This window comes from Ctenocephalides felis, unplaced genomic scaffold (genome assembly GCF_003426905.1).
Source record: "Ctenocephalides felis isolate EL2017-DRISC unplaced genomic scaffold, ASM342690v1 CF-g0.4_SCAFFOLD_01312, whole genome shotgun sequence".
Classification (NCBI taxonomy): Eukaryota; Metazoa; Arthropoda; class Insecta; order Siphonaptera; family Pulicidae; genus Ctenocephalides; species Ctenocephalides felis.
Genome location: NW_020537466.1, coordinates 1 through 20,631, shown reverse-complemented (window position 1 = coordinate 20,631; position 20,631 = coordinate 1). Strand labels below are relative to the sequence as shown.

The 20,631-nt window shown below is 37.7% G+C and overlaps 2 protein-coding genes, 1 non-coding gene and 2 pseudogenes across 3 annotated transcripts; all 5 read left to right on the top strand.

Moving 5' to 3' along the window:
• The first annotated feature begins 1,434 nt into the window (after positions 1–1,434).
• On the top strand, positions 1,435–2,798 carry LOC113369394. The gene is made up of 2 exons (XM_026610153.1): positions 1,435–2,075; positions 2,123–2,798. Exons 1-2 carry the CDS (start codon positions 1,435–1,437, stop codon positions 2,796–2,798), a joined length of 1,317 nt encoding a protein of 438 aa, XP_026465938.1.
• Positions 2,799–2,999: 201 nt separating this feature from the next.
• LOC113369395 lies at positions 3,000–3,189 on the top strand. The gene has a single exon (XR_003366477.1). It is a non-coding gene; the product is annotated as a U2 spliceosomal RNA (small nuclear RNA).
• Positions 3,190–4,513: 1,324 nt separating this feature from the next.
• Positions 4,514–4,686, top strand: LOC113369397 (annotated as a pseudogene).
• A 2,074-nt stretch (positions 4,687–6,760) lies between these two features.
• On the top strand, positions 6,761–7,591 carry LOC113369393 (polycystic kidney disease protein 1-like 3). The gene has a single exon (XM_026610152.1). It carries the CDS (start codon positions 6,761–6,763, stop codon positions 7,589–7,591), a length of 831 nt encoding a protein of 276 aa, XP_026465937.1.
• A 3,380-nt stretch (positions 7,592–10,971) lies between these two features.
• LOC113369396 lies at positions 10,972–11,154 on the top strand (annotated as a pseudogene).
• Positions 11,155–20,631: the final 9,477 nt, after the last annotated feature.

The window sequence follows — 20,631 nt, the reverse complement described above, 5'->3', positions numbered from 1 at the left end:
GCCATATTAGAACATTCGCTCATAGAACTTTGGGGGGTGAAGAATAGTTTGTCTCTCAGGCTGCAAGTGGTCACCTGCAGCGAGGATCTGGAGCGGGAGGTATCGGCGCTCGTAAGCAGGCTGCAACCGGAAGACCAGGAGACCGCCGGAACGGGCTCCGAGAAGAGGAATAAACTTCAACCGCAGGCCGAGAGCAACGAATGCCGAGCAGGACGTCACGAGGGCGACACGCATCCAGAAGCTGTACCGAGCGACAAAAAGAGAGCATATAGAGAGATCACAGGAACACGAAGGCAGAGGCTGCAGAATTCAAATTCAGACTATACAGGACCACTTCATAGAACTCTACAAGGAGAAAAACCATGCTGTCACAGGAAGCCCAGCTGAGGTACCAACACCAGCGCCGGTCGCCATGAACGATCCCCTCAGCGCAGAGTTCACCCCGGAGGAAGTATGGCAGCGGCTGCAGCGGAGCAAGAACAGCGCACCGGGACCAGACGGACTTCGTTACAGCGTATGGAAGCGTACGATCGGGGAGGCCACATCTGTGCTGCTGTCTTCAACGCAGTCCGGAAGCTACAGCACGTGCCGAGGAGCTGGAACGAGTCTAGCACCATCCTCATTCCGAAAAAAGGAGACCTAAGGACATAAACAACTGGAGGCCATTGCGCTGTCAAATACACTGGCGAACTCTACGCATCGGTGATTGCGAGCAGACTGTCCAAATGGTGCATAGAGAACAACCGCATCTCGCCGTCGCAGAAAGGCTTTATGCAGTATGACGGTTGCGCAGAGCACAACTTCACGCTGCAGTCAATCATCCAAGACGCAAGGAGGAAGCAAAAACAAGCCGCCATAGCATGGTTAGATCTGAGGAATGCATTCGGCGCCGTTCCGCATGCAGCGATATTTAACGCCCTGGAATGGACAGGTCTCCACGCCGACTCCATCGCCGTAATCCGCAGACTATACAGGGGATCGTACACTAGAGTTCGCGGCGAGCACGGAGCAACCAACGAGATCCCCGTTCGAGCTGGTGTAAAACAGGGGTGCCCTCTCTCTCCGATCGTGTTCAACATCACGCTGGAACCACTGCTGCACGCGCTAGCCAGGACGGCCAACTACTACGAACTGGAGGGCCAGAAGTTCAACGTCCTGGCGTATGCTGACGACCTGGCCATCATTGGAGCCGACAGAGAGGCACTTCAACGACTGCTAACACGACGAAGACAATAGCCGCCTGGTCCGGGCTGCAATTCAACGCCAGAAAGTGCGCGACCCTACACGTGACGGACGACGACGCAGCGCAATCGGAACGACCTTCAAGCTGGGAGCAGAAAACCTGAGAGCACTTTCGCAGGAGGAGTGGTACGAGCACTTAGGCGTTCCCACGGGATTTTCTACTTTTCGTCAGGCGAAGACGTACTAGAGCAGATGCAGCAGCACCTATCCAGAGTAGACGAGTCGCTGCTGGCGCCATGGCAGAAGATCGACGCAGTCAATACCTTCATCGTGCCGCAGGTGGAATTTCATCTGAAGAATGGAAACGTGGCCAAGAAAATCCTGCACAGATTCGACAAACAGGTGAAGAGGAGCGTCAAAAAATGGGCCCACTTGCCGCAGAGAGCCAGCGCCGAGGTCCTATATCTGAGTTACAAAGAAGGCGGATTCAACATCCTACCAGCAGCGGTGTTGGCAGATATAGGACAGGTTGTACACGCCCACCGACTGCTGACATCAAAGGACAGGGCCACGGCAGAACTCAGCAGAGCCACGCTAGCAGACGTCGTCAGGAAACGTGTGGGACACGAACCCAACACGGAGGAGATCGTCGGATTCATAAAATTCGGAACAAGTGGCGATCTCGGAAAACCAGCGAATGACATTACGACGACGTGGTCGAGGCTCAGGACGGCAGTGCGAAGGCTGAAACCGAAGATTAACCTGCAGCTGGGATTGGACGAGCTAACCGTCGACAACGCGCCAGTGAGCAGGGAGAACGCAGAATCGAGCCTACGAGCAGCTGCACGACGGTTCTACAAGGAAAGATTACTCAGGAAACCGGACCAAGAAAAGTGTTCGGGGTAACGACACAAAACTCTGCATCGAACCACTTCCTTAGGCAAGGCGGCTTCACCAGATTTGCAGAGTGGAAATTTATTCATCGAGCGCGGCTCAACGTTTTACCACTGAACGGGAGTCGTCCATTTGGCAGCGGCGACAAACGATGCAGAAGATGTGGACAGCACGATGAGACCCTGCCTCACGTCATCAATCACTGCAAGCCGCACTTGAACGCCATTACAAAGAGACACGACAGCATCGTGCAGAGACTGATTACGGCGGCAAAGAAACCAGCGGACGGAGCCCTATACGCCAACCAGCCGATACCAGAATACGACGGTCAAGAGAGACCGGACATCGTTATCATAGACAACAGAGAGAAAACAGCTGCGATAATCGATATAGCGGTGCCCTTCGAGAACCGGACCGAGGCCTTCCAGACAACTAGACAGCTGAAGAAGGACAAGTACGCCGCACTTGCTGAGCACTTTCGAGCCAAGGGATTTAGGACTACAGTAGACGCCTTCATTGTCGGATCTCTCGGCGGATATTGCAGCCGCAATTGGACCGCGTTAGCAGCACTCAAGGTCAATAAAAAGTATGCAGTGCTGATGAAGCGGCTGATGGTCTCCGACACGATCCGCTGGTCCCGAGATATCTACGTGGAACACATCACCGGACACAGGCAGTACCAGGACGCAGGACCCGCACCAGCAGCTACAGCACTGGAATGAGGACCACTGGAATGAGGAACAGGACCAACCTGGACTCAACTATTATGATAAATGAAATATCTTAAGTCATGAAATATCTTAAGCTATCACTATATAAATAATAATAACATATTTTCTCAATTCAAGAACATCGTTAGATAAGATCATTAGTTTAAATGTGATATACTTTCCATATATACTCTTTGTAAAATAGCTTTAGGAATCACTGTAAATATTATTTACTAAATACATGTATTATCTGTTCTTATCAGCTTAATATCTGATAGTATCTGCATAGCAGATCCAGTATATTAAACTGATTTTTGGAAATTGGCGGAATGTCAGGGGCTTGCTCCGCTTCCGCCGCGGGTTGGCCCGGTATTGCAGTACCGCCGGGATCGGCCCATAAAAAACCATCATATAATAATAATTTAAAAATGTGCATATATTGCATATTAAATATATATATATATAAATATATATAAATATATTGATATGTAATATCGATAATTGATTTCAATTAACTATATAAATTAATTATATAAAAACTATAGAATTAATAATAAAATAAAAAAATATATAAAGCTATACAAATCTAACAAAAGATTATATATAACGATAATAGGATTGAAAAATTTTGCAAGTGTCAGGAAATACTTCATATAAATATGACAAAAAATGAGTTATATATATAAGTATGAACACACATCTATCGATAAAGAAATTAATATGAATATGAGCGTCTGTTCTCCCAATAACATATTTTTTTGAAAAATTTTGCAAGTGTCAGAAAATACTTTATATAAATATGACGATAAAATGAGTTTAATATATATAAGTATGAACACACATCTATCGATAAAGAAATTAATATGAATATGAGCGTCTGTTCTCCTAATAACATATTTTTTTGAAAAATTTTGCAAGTGTCAGAAAATACTTCATATAAATATGACAAAAAATGAGTTTAATATATATAAGTATGAACACACATCTATCGATAAAGAAATTAATATGAATATGAGCGTCTGTTCTCCTAATAACATATTTTTTTGAAAAATTTTGCAAGTGTCAGAAAATACTTCATATAAATATGACGATAAAATGAGTTTAATATATATAAGTATGAACACACATCTATCGATAAAGAAATTGATATGAATATGAGCGTCTGTTCTCCTAATAACATATTTTTTTGAAAAATTTTGCAAGTGTCAGAAAATACTTTATATAAATATGACAATAAAATGAGTTTAATATATATAAGTATGAACACACATCTATCGATAAAGAAATTAATATGAATATGAGCGTCTGTTCTCCTAATAACATATTTTTTTGAAAAATTTTGCAAGTGTCAGAAAATACTTCATATAAATATGACAAAAAATGAGTTTAATATATATAAGTATGAACACACATCTATCGATAAAGAAATTAATATGAATATGACCGTCTGTTCTCCTAATAACATATTTTTTGAAAAATTTTGCAAGTGTCAGAAAATACTTTATATAAATTATTTTGTAAAATTTTACAAATGTGAGAAAAGGCTTATAACGACAGTAGAGTTAACAGCCATATTAGAACATTCGCTCATAGAACTTTGGGGGGTGAAGAATAGTTAGGGAATGGACGCGAGAGTTGATAAAATAGATGAAAAATGAATCGTTGAAATAGTTGGGAATATTTTGTTTATATTGTAGAATTTAAAAATAGTATTTGTCCGCAAATTTATCGCTTCTCGGCCGAATGGCTAAGATCAAAGTGTAGTATCTGTTCTTATCTGCTTAATAAATTTCGCGATATAAAGTGTTTTAAGTGATTTTTGGATAAATTTTATTTGTCAGGGGCCTGCTCCGCTTCCGACGATTTGCCAGCGCTTCCAAAAGGCTTTCGCTAACTTAAAATAAATATTTGACTTATTCTAAAACTGTGATGTGTTCCATTCGCGAGTAAATCATACGGGTAAGTTTTCTCATTATGACATAGTATAAGTACGTAATATGTGTGTGTGTGCATGTGTGTTTGTGTGTGTGTACGCACGTATGTTGGTTTGTAGATCGCGCGTGTATGCGGGTGGACGTGTGTGCTGACGGTTTGATTGTATGTGTGATTGCAGCTCGCGCGTCGCATATACGTATAACGGTGGATGCATAGATGCGTTTCGCTGATCGGTAAAATACGCGATACAAAAATTAACAACGTTGCGCGTCTCGCGCATAATTACTGTTCGAGAATTCTCAAACCTTTATTCTTCTCTTATTATAATTATGTGTATTTAGTCGCGCGACTATAATTATAATTTCGCGCTATATATAAAACAATAAATATTCATTACATACTCAAATTACTATTACGATATACATTTTGCATTGACAACCATATCGTTGTAAATGCAATTATATTGTTACTGTAAATTCAATACATTTTTCTTTATTTAAATTTGAAACTAAAAACTAACTAACTATTCTTACTCGCATTATATCCAGAATTATAATTATACTTATAGTCGTGTTTTTTACTTTTGCCATACACTTTCTCTGTTTACCTTAATATAAACGCTTAAAATAATAATATTAAGCCTACATTTATATTATTAAATTACTTTTCTGCCGATCGGTGAATGCATACTTGTAGACATAAATAATATACCTACATATAGCTGCATTACACAAAGTTTGCCATTACCACCAACTACTCCATCATATCAAATTATAATATATTTCTACCAAAATCCATTCGCAATTCAGTTATATTTTCGTATACTATTATATCAATCGTTCAAAATTTTCGATACATTCTGTCGCGGAGTGTACCGATCACGCGACTGACGCGCCTTAGCTGAAGCCCGTCTCCGCGGAACATTAAACGGTGAGACACGAACCCAAATCGATTATTGTTTCATAGATATATATACATCTATCTAAATTTGTCGCCCAACTAAATTCAAACGTAATATATCACAGTTATAATTATGATTCCAACCTTTAATTACATCATCATTAACCCTAAACTTTATTTCGCGTTACACAACTTTTCACAATTGCCATAAATTGATTCTCACACTTTGACATGCGCTCCACTGGGCGTGTGTATCAACAGGCGAGGCACGCTGTCGACACAGCGACATACGCGTTCGCTGTCTACAATAAATACATGACATGTTTTATATTATTACTATGTTATACGTTATTGCATTTTTTTTCCTCTCTTATAATTATTGATTTACTTTTCGCATTTTTTTTTTATATCTATTTTTGCTTTTTATACTTATATTTATGTCCTATATATAAATTATTTTGGCCCATTTTACTTTTTAATTTATTATTTTATTGATTTTTTATTATATTATTATTTTACTATTATTATTATTATTATTATTATATTATTATCATTATTATTATTATTATTATTTTTATTATTATTATTATATTATTATCTTATTATTATATATATTATTCTTATTATTATCTTATTACTTTATTCTTTATCTTCTTTTTATTTTTTTTTTTTTTTTTTTTTTTTTTTTTTTTTTTTTTTTTTTTTTCTCTTTCCTTTTTGCCCAAAACCAATATAAACCAATATGAATGAACAAATGAATAAATGGTGATATGCATGAAATGTCATGAGAAAACTTGCCCCAAATAAGAAAGCAGATACTACATGAGCTCCCAAAGAAGCTTACCCGGACGCAGGCCTGCAAAGCCTTGGGACTACGACCTCAGACTTTCGCTCAGCACAGAAAATAATACTTTTGCAGAGTCTGAGGTCGTCTACCTGGACCTACCATTGAAAGATGACAAAGCACATTGCCCAAAATGCAGGAAAGCATACACCCAGAAGAGTAAACTTATGATGCATTTGAGGATAGAGCACCATGCTGTGCTCAAATACAAATGCTCGCTATGCAACTTACCAACATCGTTAAACGCATTTAGGGGCCACCTCATGAATGTGAAGGCCGCGGGAAAAAGGCCAATATGACAAAACATAATAAACCAACCAAGCCAACACCCAGCACTCCACCAAAGTCCGTTTCTGCAGTTGACCCAAATATTCAGGCTGGGACCAGCAGACCTGCTTCGATCACCAAAACGAGACCTAAAACTGCAGTAACCACATTAACGACCAGGAATATAACCCCCCCTCCAGCCTCTAGCTCTCAAATTATGACAAGATCAAGAACTAGAGCCGCGAGTGTGCCTCCATCAGACCAAAGTCAGAAGGGTGGTAGGGTTATTTGGAGAACGAAAAGCGCGACTTTAGACACAACAGGCGGAAGCCCGGAATTCACCGCAGCTGAAATATCATCACCAAAACCTAATCCGCCAGGACTATTACGCGAAGAAACGGGCGACAATATTACGCTGTGGCCCAGTCCAATGGAAATAATCACAAATAGAACGAGCGGGAAAAAGCTGCCCACCATTTCAGAGACGCCACCGGAGCCGAAAACACCAGTTTTGCTACCCGGAACATTAAACAATGAAATCCCGACGCGGCCTAATTTAACAGCGAGAAGAGGCAAATCAAGCGGAGGACGAGAATCCACCACGGTTGAGATTTCATCAGAACTCAATCCACCAGGACAACTGCACGAGGAAACCGGCAAAAATATTCCGCTGTGGCCCAGCCCAATAGAAGTCACCACAACTAGGACAAGCGGAAGCCAATTGCCTACCACAGCAGAGATGCCACCGGAGCTGGAACCGCCAGCATTACTACCCGGAATAGTAGACGATGAAATTCCAATGTGGCCTAGCTTAATAGCGAGAAGAGTAGCAACTGAGAAATACATCCGAAACAAATGACGAGACAGCACCCCCGATTGAGGTGATTTCCAACGAGAATGAAACGGTAACAGCAAACGAAATGGAGAGGGAAATTGCGGAACGCCTGCGTGATATAAGAGCAATAGTAGAAGAAATCAACACTCGGCCAAGCGAGACTCCATCGCGAGAAGAGGGCGTCCGCCAACAAACAAGAAACGAAGGAACCATCCCGACGCCCACACTGGTCACTCCAAAAATGACGGAATTCCAAGTCGAGGCCTGCCGGAGGATTCAGGCTACTGCAACACCGGCCGACCTGGATAAAGAATCGAAGACATATCGAATTCAATCAAGCCGAATGAAAGCGCTGAACCCCGAAACGAGTCTGGTCGCAGATACCGACCCAATACCGACCAAAGACGACGTCGTAGAGGAATACGGATATGACCTTCGACCCCGCCGCTGCTGCCCGCATACAAAAACTATACAGACGAGATAGAAAAAGGGCGTTTAGGGAAATAACGGGAAATAACGAAAGAGCTTATTGTCACTTTGAACCCGAATTTCTCCACGCATACTTCAAGGCCGTCTACCGAAGACAACCAGATCCGGAACCATCAGAAGCCATGCCAGAAATTATACCTCCAATAACACCGGTAGGAGATGGGAACAATAATCCTCTTACTAAAGATTTCACAGCAGAAGAGATCTGGGCCCGTGCGCTTAAATGCAAAAATACGGCACCGGGTCCCGATGGCATCAGATACTGGCTATGGAAAAAATGCGACCCTGGCTCGCATATATTAGCGGCAATATTTAACCAAACACACAAACTGAAGTATGTACCACGCTCGTGGCAAGTGTCGGAGACCATCTTAATTCCGAAGAAAGGCGACTTGGATGAGGTCACGAGCTGGAGGCCTATCGCCCTGTCGAATACAATTGGAAAGCTATACGCCTCGGTTCTGGCAGATCGCCTGGGCAAATGGTGCAAAGAAAATCCGCATCTCAAACGCACAAAAAGGTTTCATGCCATTTGAAGGTTGCAGCGAACATAACTACACGCTGCAATCTTCAATTCAGGATGCCAGAAGAAGACGAAAAGAAATCGCGGTCGCATGGCTGGACCTAAAAAATGCTTTCGGTTCGATCCCACATAAAAACAATCTTTAACGCAATGCGCTGGGCGGGACTGGGGCAGCGAGAGCATTTCCCTGATAGAAAGATTTTATAGCGGATGCACGACGAAGAATCAGAAGCGTCCAGGGATCAACGGAGGACGTTCCAGTAGAAGCGGGAGTGAAACAGGGATTTCCGCTGTCTCCTATAACATTCAACATGGCCATTGAACCGCTGCTACGAGCCATCCGAAACACGCCAGAAAACTATATGCAAACGGCACCATCAATAACGTGCTGGCGTATGCCGATGATCTTATGCTGATGGCTGATAGCGCAGAAGGACTGCAGAAACTTATGGACACTACAGCTACGGTTTCAAAAAGCGGACTGCAGTTCAACACCAGAAAATGCGCCACGTTGCATGTGGACGGCAAACAACACCGAGCTATTACTACAACCTTCAGCCTGAATGGAGAAACTATGAAAAACCTTGGACATGGACCAATCTTATGAATATCTAGGCATCCAACGGGTTTTTCAGAGTTTCAGTTCGGCCGACGAAGTCATCAGGCGATGAGGAGGCATGCGGAGCAACTGAACAATTCGTTACTAGCCCCCTGGAAAAGGTGGACGCCTTAAACACGTTCATCATGCCGCAATTACAATTTCACCTCCGGACGGTAAAACCACGAAAAAAAACTACTATGGATATACGACCGGGAGGTGAAGACTTACGCCAAGAAGTGGGCCAATCTGCCAAGCGAGCCAGCGCTGAGATCCTATCTCTCGCCTACAAAGAGGGAGGCTTCAACCTGCTACCAACCTCTTTCTTGGCAGACATCGGACAGGTCGTCCATGCGCACAGACTGCTCACGTCCAACGATGACAGCGTCGCAGAAGCAAGTCTGGGCAGCGCTGAAGGAGGTTTTTCGGAAGAAAACGATCAGAGAGGCCACGCCGAATGAACTCGTTGACTACATCAACGGATCTGACGAAGGATTGGTGGCAAAAACCGAGCAACGACATTAGTTCAACATGGACGAGACTCAGAGCAGCCGCCAGACGCCTAAAGGGCAAAATCAACTTCCTCTCTCGAATGGACTCACTGCAAGTGGCACAACAAGCGCGTTGAGAGACAAGAATTCAGAAAGCGCACTAAGAACGGCGGCGCGGAATCACTTCCGCAACAACAACTTATACTTAAACCGACCAGGGAAAGGCAATGGAAGTGACATCGGCCAATTCTGTCTCCAACCACTTATTAGAGATGGCAGTTTTACAAGATTCGCCGACTGGCGTTTCATACATAGACCCGTCTGAACGTACTGCCGTTGACGGGTGCCGAAGATTCGGTCAGAACGACAAACGGTGCAGACGATGCGGCCACCAGAACGAGACGCTGCCGCACGTGCTGAACCACTGTCGTCCACAGTTTGTCACCATGACGAAAAGACATAACGCGATTCTAAACCGACTGACAAAAGCAATGAAGGTGCCACCGGATCCAGAACATTTATCAATCAGCAGATCCCGGGATATTCTGGAGCAGAGAGACCCGACGTAGTCATTATAGACGAAACGCAGAAAATCGCCTTAATTATGGATGTGACGGTGGCGTTCGAGAACCGGCCTCAAGCATTCGTTACTGCAAGAGCTGAAAAAATCAAGAAATATAGTGCCCTGTCCAATCATTTACATACTCAAGGCCTAACCACCAAAATCCTGGTATTCGTCATGGGATCACTCGGGGGATACGACAAAAGTAACGTCGAAACCCTAATAGCCTTAGGAATAGGCCGCCGCTACTCTGTGCTAATGAAGCGCCTGATGGTGTCCGACACTATCAAATGGTCCCGTGACATGTATGTCGAACACATCACAGGAAGCAGACAATACCACGGCTGAGGAGGGACGAGAAAACTGTTGAATGACAATATTATAACCTCAGCGAAACATTCTACCCAGCACCATGGCTGAATAAGGACCAAGACTGAAGAATATCTAAGCTATTGCTCAAATAATTTATATACTTTTTGATGTTATGAATACTATATGTTACATGCCGTTAACATGTTAACGGCATAATTTTCTATGATTTAAAAATGCTGAATAAATGTATACACACTACCAGCTAATAGCTGGCCCGTAGTGTTTTATTATATATCAATAAAATTGTAATTTCCTCTTCCAGATATATGCTCGCTATATGTCAGTCCGCGTATTGTACTAGTTATATACTTGGTCTGACATACACAGCGATACATCAAAATTCTTTAAGATTTGCAAATGGCCTACACTATATCATCAGCATTATCTAAAAAGAAACATCTGTTCTTATCAGCTTAATATCTGATAGTATCTGCATAGCAGATCCAGTATATTAAACTGATTTTTGGAAATTGGCGGAATGTCAGGGGCTTGCTCCGCTTCCGCCGCGGGTTGGCCCGGTATTGCAGTACCGCCGGGATCGGCCCCATAAAAAACCATCATATAATAATAAATTTAAAAATGTGCATATATTGCATGTTAAATATATATATATATATATATATAAATATATATAAATATATTGATATGTAATATGCAATTGTTTTATTTGTCATTTGTTTTTCAGTGAAGTGTCAATAGATTTTGTGAAATAAGTAATAAGTCCGGAATTGATTCTAAATCTTGCCTTTTTAAAGGCACCGGGCTTAATACTTACAAGGTAATATACACCTTGTTCAGTGTTCTAAATTTTAAAGGTGAACGTGCCTTTGCTGACTCCTCTTTCCAAACACTGGGTCGGTGTTGGTAATGGTTAGAGGATAAGCGCATTTTAGAAAGTGATTTTTCTAAATTTATTTGTTTTAAGTACTTTTGATTTATTTTCTTAAAATCAGTGCCGAGTATATTGAAGAGCCCAAGGATATTCCCAGGCAGAAGCCTGGGAAGAAGATCAAAATGAGCATGGAGGTGCAGACCAGCGGTGCCCTCAAAAACAAATTCAATGCACTATCGGACCGATCGGACATGGATACAGACAGGGAGTTGAACGAATATAGAAAAGTGTCACGGAGAAAGAGAGCTAAGAAGAAGGAACCAGAGGGAAATGTTGGACAGCAGCCATCCGAGTCTGGCAATCGAGAATCACCGAACAAGTTAAGCAAAACACCTGAGAAAATACCACCCATCATCATCAAGGCAAACTTAGAATTGAAAACAATAAAGTACATCAGAGACACAACTAAGATCCAATTTAGATATCAGTTTTTCAACACGCAATTACACAAAATTTTTACAGATACAATCCAGGAACACGAGCAAGTTAAAAAGGTATTGAGAGAATGCCATTACCAATTCTACACATACTCGATGAGAAAAGATTTGCCGAAGAAAATTACAATGACTGGACTTCATCCTTCGATACCCGAAGCTGAAGTTTGCAAAGACCTCTTATTGAAAGGAATTAAAGTCAGACAAGTGATACAGATCAAACGAAAGTTATCGGATGGCAGCCAACATAAGCTGCCCATATACATTGTCTCTCTGGAGAAAGATCAAGACATGTCGGAGCTGAAGCAAATTAGTAACATTGGAGGGCACATCTTCTCTTGGGAGACATACAGGTCACAAAATAGGGCTCTACAGTGTCACAACTGTTTGAATTTTGGACACACATCGTACACCTGCGATATGAAGTACAGGTGTATAAAGTGCCTCGAGATGCACGCGCCAGGTGCGTGCAAGAAACTACTAACCGAGGCACCGATGTGTGTCAATTGTAAGAAAGAACACCCGGCGAACTATTCTCAGTGCTCCGCACTCCTTAATTTCATTGAGAAGAAGGAAAACGATACTCTCAAGAGAAGAAAAGTATATGCGCCAGCTCCAACACCAATGCCACTGACAAGAAGTTTCTCGTCAGCTCTAAATCCGACAAACACCGGCCCTAACTTCAAACCTGATTATCCTCAACTCCCTGTCCCACGGACATCATACCGACCTCCGCTCCAGTCCACACTATCACCGGCCTGGCCTTCACCATCACCAAGACCAGCACCGATCCGGCCAACACCATCAACGGTCGAGTTTACAACCAACCAGCCAGATCCAGATCTCAACACTCCGGAAGGACTCTTTACTGCTATGGGCGAGATCAGGAAGCTATTTGCGGATCCCCAGGTAAAGCAAATTTTCAGTGAGCTATACAAACTGACAAAAACACTAAACACAAACATGACTTATAACGACAAATACACAACAATTTTGAACTTTCTTACATCATCACCATAAACCAATCGCAAGACTTACAAATAATGCATTTCAATTCTAATGGACTTAAAAACAACATTGACGAACTGAGACAGACGATAACAAAATACGATCTGGACATAGTACTGATTAACGAGACACACTTCAAACCTACGGACAGACTCTATATAAACAATTACAAAGTTTACAGAAACGACAGACAGACGGACGCACGCGGATGGGGCGGCACTGCGATTTTGATTAAGTCTAACATCAGACACGAGCAAGTGCCAAACCTGACAGCGGGCAGTTCTGAAATAACAGCTATTAATGTATACAAGAGAGGTCAAAAAGTAACCATAATATCGATTTACATCCCGGCAAGCAGACTAGAACATACGGACTTACAAAGACTACTGGACTCGAACAGATTTGTACTTATGGCAGGAGACTTTAACGCACAACACACATCTTGGAACTGTAACTTCAACAACGCGAACGGAAACAGACTTTACGAATACCTGACCGAACACAACACCACAGACGCACAACTACATTATCCTGACACGCCGACCAGATACGCCACCGTACAGACGCACCACCACAGTACGATCGATTTGGCATTGACAAAAAATCTACACGTAACATCCGAACCCATAACAAGAACACTTTTCAACTCCGACCATAATCCAGTTTTCATGACCATTTCAGACAGACTAGACGTCGACCAGACTCCCAAACGCAAATTTTTAGATTACACCAGAGCCAACTGGCCAATTTTCAGAGACATCATCACAGACAACACACGACACACTATGCCAATCGATACCAACACTGACATTGAGGAGGCTGTAACACACCTTACACTGACAATCACAGACGCCGTACAACAGACTATACCGACACTAGACTCAAGAACAACACCAGCCAACGACTTGCCAGAACACATTTTATTGAAAATACAACTTAAAAATCATACAAAGAAACTGTGGCAACGTACCGGTGACAGACTACTCAAGGAACATGTTAACAGACTGACAAAAATTATTTCCAACGAAATACGTGACCACCGAAACAGCACTTGGACCAAAAGACTCGAGAACATAAATACTGACCCACACAAAATTTGGCAGACAGCAAAAAGACTGACGCAAAAACCAACATCCATACCTCCACTCAAATTAACTGACAATAATTACGCAACGACACCAGCAGACAAGGCGGAAATATTGGCAAAAAACTTTGAAAACATACATAAACAAAATGCCAATATGTCAAACGCAGACCTGAAACAAGACGTACACGAGACAATTCAAGACTTCACTGACCTCCACAGAGACAAAGACTTACGAATAGACCCTGCCACAGTTTCCGAAATAAAGACAATAGTTAAAAAATTACCGAACAGAAAAGCACCAGGACCGGACGGACTACAAAACATAATACTTAAACAACTGCCGACGAACGCCTACATTTTACTTACGCGCATAATAAATAGACTAATGACAAAAGGCTGCTTTCCTGCTTCTTGGAAAACCTCCATCATATTTCCAATAGTGAAGCCAAGGAAACAGCCAGACATGCCACAGAACTACAGACCGATCAGCCTCCTCAACACAATGAGTAAGGTAGCCGAAAAGGTACTACTCAAAAGACTTAACAAACACATAAGACACAACAAAATTATACCTGACACACAATACGGATTCAAAGAACGACACTCTACACTACACCCACTGACAAAACTCATAGAAAATACAGTACTCAACTTCAACAGACGAAACCATACCGGATTGGTGTTACTCGACTTTGAGAAGGCATTTGACACCATCTGGATGGACGGACTTGTACATAAACTTATCCAACTCAACTTTCCACCGTACATAACGAGAACTTTACACTCATACCTTTCAGACCGTAACTTCACTGTACAAGTAGACAACGGACTTTCGACGGTTAAACAAGTGACGGCGGGAGTACCGCAGGGCTCGATCCTGGGACCATCCTTGTTTAACGTCTACATTCACGACATACCCACTGACGCCGACACAACGTTACTGACGTTTGCTGACGACACTGCCATATACAAATCATCACGATCACCGACGCTACTGACTACAAAGATACAGACACACATAGACAAGCTGATGAAATATACTGACAAATGGCAGATTAAAATCAATCCGCAAAAGACGGAGGCAATTTTATTTACAAAGAGCCAAAATGCCATGACTAGACTGACTGACTTGGACAAAATTAAAGTATTGGACTGTGAAGTTGAGTGGTCGAAGGATGTCAAATACCTTGGTGTGACCCTGGACCATAGACTCAGCTTCACAAAACATATTAATACAAAAATTGGACAGGCTTACGGGATGTTGAATCTACTGAGACCTCTCTTGAACCAGAACAGCCCGCTAAGCGTGAAGAACAAGCGAACACTTTACTTGACACTAATAAGACCGATACTGACATACGCCGCTCCGGCATGGAACGCGACGACTAAGACTAACTTACGAAAACTACAGACATTACAAAATAAGACACTACGACTCGTACTCAACAAAATAAGGAACCCACTGACTAGACATTACTACTCTTCAAAATACATACACAAACAGACTGACTTACCGACCATAATAGACTTTATAAAAAAGCTCACTGAGAATTTTTATCTAAAATGTGGGGATCATCCTAATGTTAACATCGCGGGCCTCGGCCAATACACAAGAGACGATATTTGGTATGGCAATCACGCCATGCCAAAATATATACTGATTGACCCATAGCGGTAAATGAAACTTGGCTCGACGCAAATATTCTCCCATAAAGTGAATAAATCTTTTATTTTGTTTTTCTCCATTTTGAGTTATTATTTGTTATTATAAATAGTGCTGAGTGATTTTTTTTTGGGGAATAATTTTTCTTTCCTCTTTTTTGTCACAGAATTATGTCACAACTTGTATATCTGAAATACTTATTATTGTATTGATAGAACAAATATGAAGGATGATATACCTACGGGTAAAAATCCGAAATGAGAAATATTATGTACACATATATATTCAATGAAATATATTTAGTTATTATTATTATTATGATATGTAATATCGATAATTGATTTCAAATTAACTATATAAATTAATTATATAAAAACTATAGAATTAATAATAAAATAAAAAAATATATAAAGCTATACAAATCTAACAAAAGATTATATATAACGATAATAGGATTGAAAAATTTTGCAAGTGTCAGAAAATACTTCATATAAATATGACAAAAAATGAGTTTAATATATATAAGTATGAACACACATCTATCGATAAAGAAATTAATATGAATATGAGCGTCTGTTCTCCCAATAACATATTTTTTTGAAAAATTTTGCAAGTGTCAGAAAATACTTCATATAAATATGACAAAAAATGAGTTTAATATATATAAGTATGAACACACATCTATCGATAAAGAAATTAATATGAATATGAGCGTCTGTTCTCCTAATAACATATTTTTTTGAAAAATTTTGCAAGTGTCAGAAAATACTTTATATAAATATGACGATAAAATGAGTTTAATATATATAAGTATGAACACACATCTATCGATAAAGAAATTAATATGAATATGAGCGTCTGTTCTCCTAATAACATATTTTTTTGAAAAATTTTGCAAGTGTCAGAAAATACTTCATATAAATATGACAAAAAATGAGTTTAATATATATAAGTATGAACACACATCTATCGATAAAGAAATTAATATGAATATGAGCGTCTGTTCTCCTAATAACATATTTTTTTGAAAAATTTTGCAAGTGTCAGAAAATACTTTATATAAATATGACGATAAAATGAGTTTAATATATATAAGTATGAACACACATCTATCGATAAAGAAATTAATATGAATATGAGCGTCTGTTCTCCTAATAACATTTTTTTGAAAAATTTTGCAAGTGTCAGAAAATACTTCATATAAATATGACAAAAATGAGTTTAATATATATAAGTATGAACACACATCTATCGATAAAGAAATTAATATGAATATGAGCGTCTGTTCTCCTAATAACATATTTTTTTGAAAAATTTTGCAAGTGTCAGAAAATACTTCATATAAATATGACAAAAAATGAGTTTAATATATATAAGTATGAACACACATCTATCGATAAAGAAATTAATATGAATATGAGCGTCTGTTCTCCTAATAACATATTTTTTTGAAAAATTTTGCAAGTGTCAGAAAATACTTTATATAAATATGACGATAAAATGAGTTTAATATATATAAGTATGAACACACATCTATCGATAAAGAAATTAATATGAATATGAGCGTCTGTTCTCCTAATAACATATTTTTTGAAAAATTTGCAAGTGTCAGAAAATACTTCATATAAATATGACAAAAATGAGTTTAATATATATAAGTATGAACACACATCTATCGATAAAGAAATTAATATGAATATGAGCGTCTGTTCTCCTAATAACATATTTTTTTGAAAAATTTTGCAAGTGTCAGAAAATACTTTATATAAATATGACGATAAAATGAGTTTAATATATATAAGTATGAACACACATCTATCGATAAAGAAATTAATATGAATATGAGCGTCTGTTCTCCTAATAACATATTTTTTTGAAAAATTTTGCAAGTGTCAGAAAATACTTTATATAAATATGACGATAAAATGAGTTTAATATATATAAGTATGAACACACATCTATCGATAAAGAAATTAATATGAATATGAGCGTCTGTTCTCCTAATAACATATTTTTTTGAAAAATTTGCAAGTGTCAGAAAATACTTTATATAAATATGACGATAAAATGAGTTTAATATATATAAGTATGAACACACATCTATCGATAAAGAAATTAATATGAATATGAGCGTCTGTTCTCCTAATAACATATTTTTTTGAAAAATTTTGCAAGTGTCAGAAAATACTTTATATAAATATGACAATAAAATGAGTTTAATATATATAAGTATGAACACACATCTATCGATAAAGAAATTAATATGAATATGAGCGTCTGTTCTCCTAATAACATATTTTTTTGAAAAATTTTGCAAGTGTCAGAAAATACTTTATATAAATATGACGATAAAATGAGTTTAATATATATAAGTATGAACACACATCTATCGATAAAGAAATTAATATGAATATGAGCGTCTGTTCTCCTAATAACATATTTTTTTGAAAAATTTTGCAAGTGTCAGAAAATACTTTATATAAATATGACGATAAAATGAGTTTAATATATATAAGTATGAACACACATCTATCGATAAAGAAATTAATATGAATATGACCGTCTGTTCTCCTAATAACATATTTTTTGAAAAATTTTGCAAGTGTCAGAAAATACTTTATATAAATATGACGATAAAATGAGTTTAATATATATAAGTATGAACACACATCTATCGATAAAAAATTAATATGAATATGAGCGTCTGTTCTCCTAAAATAACATATTTTTTGAAAAAATTTTGCAAGTGTCAGAAAAACTTTATATAAATATGACGATAAAATGAGTTTAATATATAAGTATGAACACACATCTATCGATAAAGAAATTAATATGAATATGAGCGTCTGTTCTCCTAATAACATATTTTTTTGAAAAATTTTGCAAGTGTCAGAAAATACTTTATATAAATATGACAAAAAATGAGTTAAATATATATAAGTATGAACACACATCTATCGATAAGAATTAATATGATATGAGCGTCTGTTCTCCTAATAACATATTTTTTTGAAAAATTTTGCAAGTGTCAGAAAATACTTTATATAAATATGACGATAAAATGAGTTTAATATATATAAGTATGAACACACATCTATCGATAAAGAAATTAATATGAATATGAGCGTCTGTTCTCCTAATAACATATTTTTTTGAAAAATTTTGCAAGTGTCAGAAAAATAACTTTTTAATTATATAATGACGAAAATGAGTTTATATATATAAGTATGAAAACACCATTCTATCGATAAAGAATTAATATGAAATATGAGCGTCTGTTCTCCTAATACACATTACTTTTTTTGAAAAATTTTGCAAGTGTCAGAAAATACTTATATAAAATATGACGAATAAAATGAGTTTAATATATATAAGTATGAACACACATCTATCGATAAAGAAATTAATATGAATATGAGCGTCTGTTCTCCTAATAACATTTTTTTGAAAAATTTTGCAAGTGTCAGAAAATACTTATATAAATATGACAAAAAATGAGTTTAATATATATAGTATGAACACACATCTATCGATAAAGAAATTAATATGAATATGAGCGTCTGTTCTAATACATATTTTTTGAAAAATTTTGCAAGTGTCAGAAAATAATTATATAAATATGACGTATAAAATGAGTTAATATATATAAGTATGAACACACATCTATCGATAAAGAAATTAATATGAATATGAGCGTCTGTTTATCCTAATAACATATTTTTTTGAAAAATTTTGCAAGTGTCAGAAAATACTTCATATAAATATGACAAAAAATGAGTTAATATATATAAGTATGAACACACATCTATCGATAAAGAAATTAATATGAATATGAGCGTCTGTTCTCCTAATAACATATTTTTTTGAAAAATTTTGCAAGTCAGAAAATACTTTATAAATATGACGATAAAATGAGTTTAATATATATAAGTATGAACACACATCTATCGATAAAGAAATTAATATGAATATGAGCGTCTGTTCTCCTAAAACATATTTTTTGAAAAATTTTGCAAGTGTCAGAAAATACTTTATATAAATATGACGATTAAAATGAGTTTAATATATAGAAAGTATGAACACACATCTATCGATAAAGAAATTAATATGAATATGAGCGTCTGTTCTCATAACATATTTTTTTGAAAAATTTGCAAGTGTCAGAAAATACTTTATATAAATATGACAAAAAATGAGTTTAATATATATAAGTATGAAACACACATCTATCGATAAAGAAATTAATATGAATATGAGCGTCTGTCTCCTAATAACATATTTTTGAAAAATTTTGCAAGTGTCAGAAAATACTTTATAAATATGACGATAAAATGAGTTTAATATATATAAGTATGAACACACATCTATCGATAAAGAAATTAATATGAATATGAGCGTCTGTTTCCTAATAACATATTTTTTTGAAAAATTTTGCAAGTGTCAGTCAAAATACTTTATATAAATATGACAAAAAATGAGTTTAATATATATAAGTATGAACACACATCTATCGATAAAGAAATTAATATGAATATGAGCGTCTGTTCTCCTAATAACATATTTTTTGAAAAATTTTGCAAGTGTCAGAAAATACTTTATATAAATATGACGATAAATAAAATGAGTTTAAAATATATAAGTATGAACACACATCTATCGATAAAGAAATTAATATGAATATGAGCGTCTGTTCTCCTAATAACATATTTTTTTGAAAAATTTTGCAAGTGTCAGAAAATACTTGATATAAATATGACGATAAAATGAGTTTAATATATATAAGTATGAACACACATCTATCGATAAAAGAAATTAATATGAATATGAGCGTCTGTTCCTAATAACATATTTTTTGAAAAATTTTGCAAGTGTCAGAAAATACTTTATATAAATATGACGATAAAATGAGTTTAATATATATAAGTATGAAACACACATCTATCGA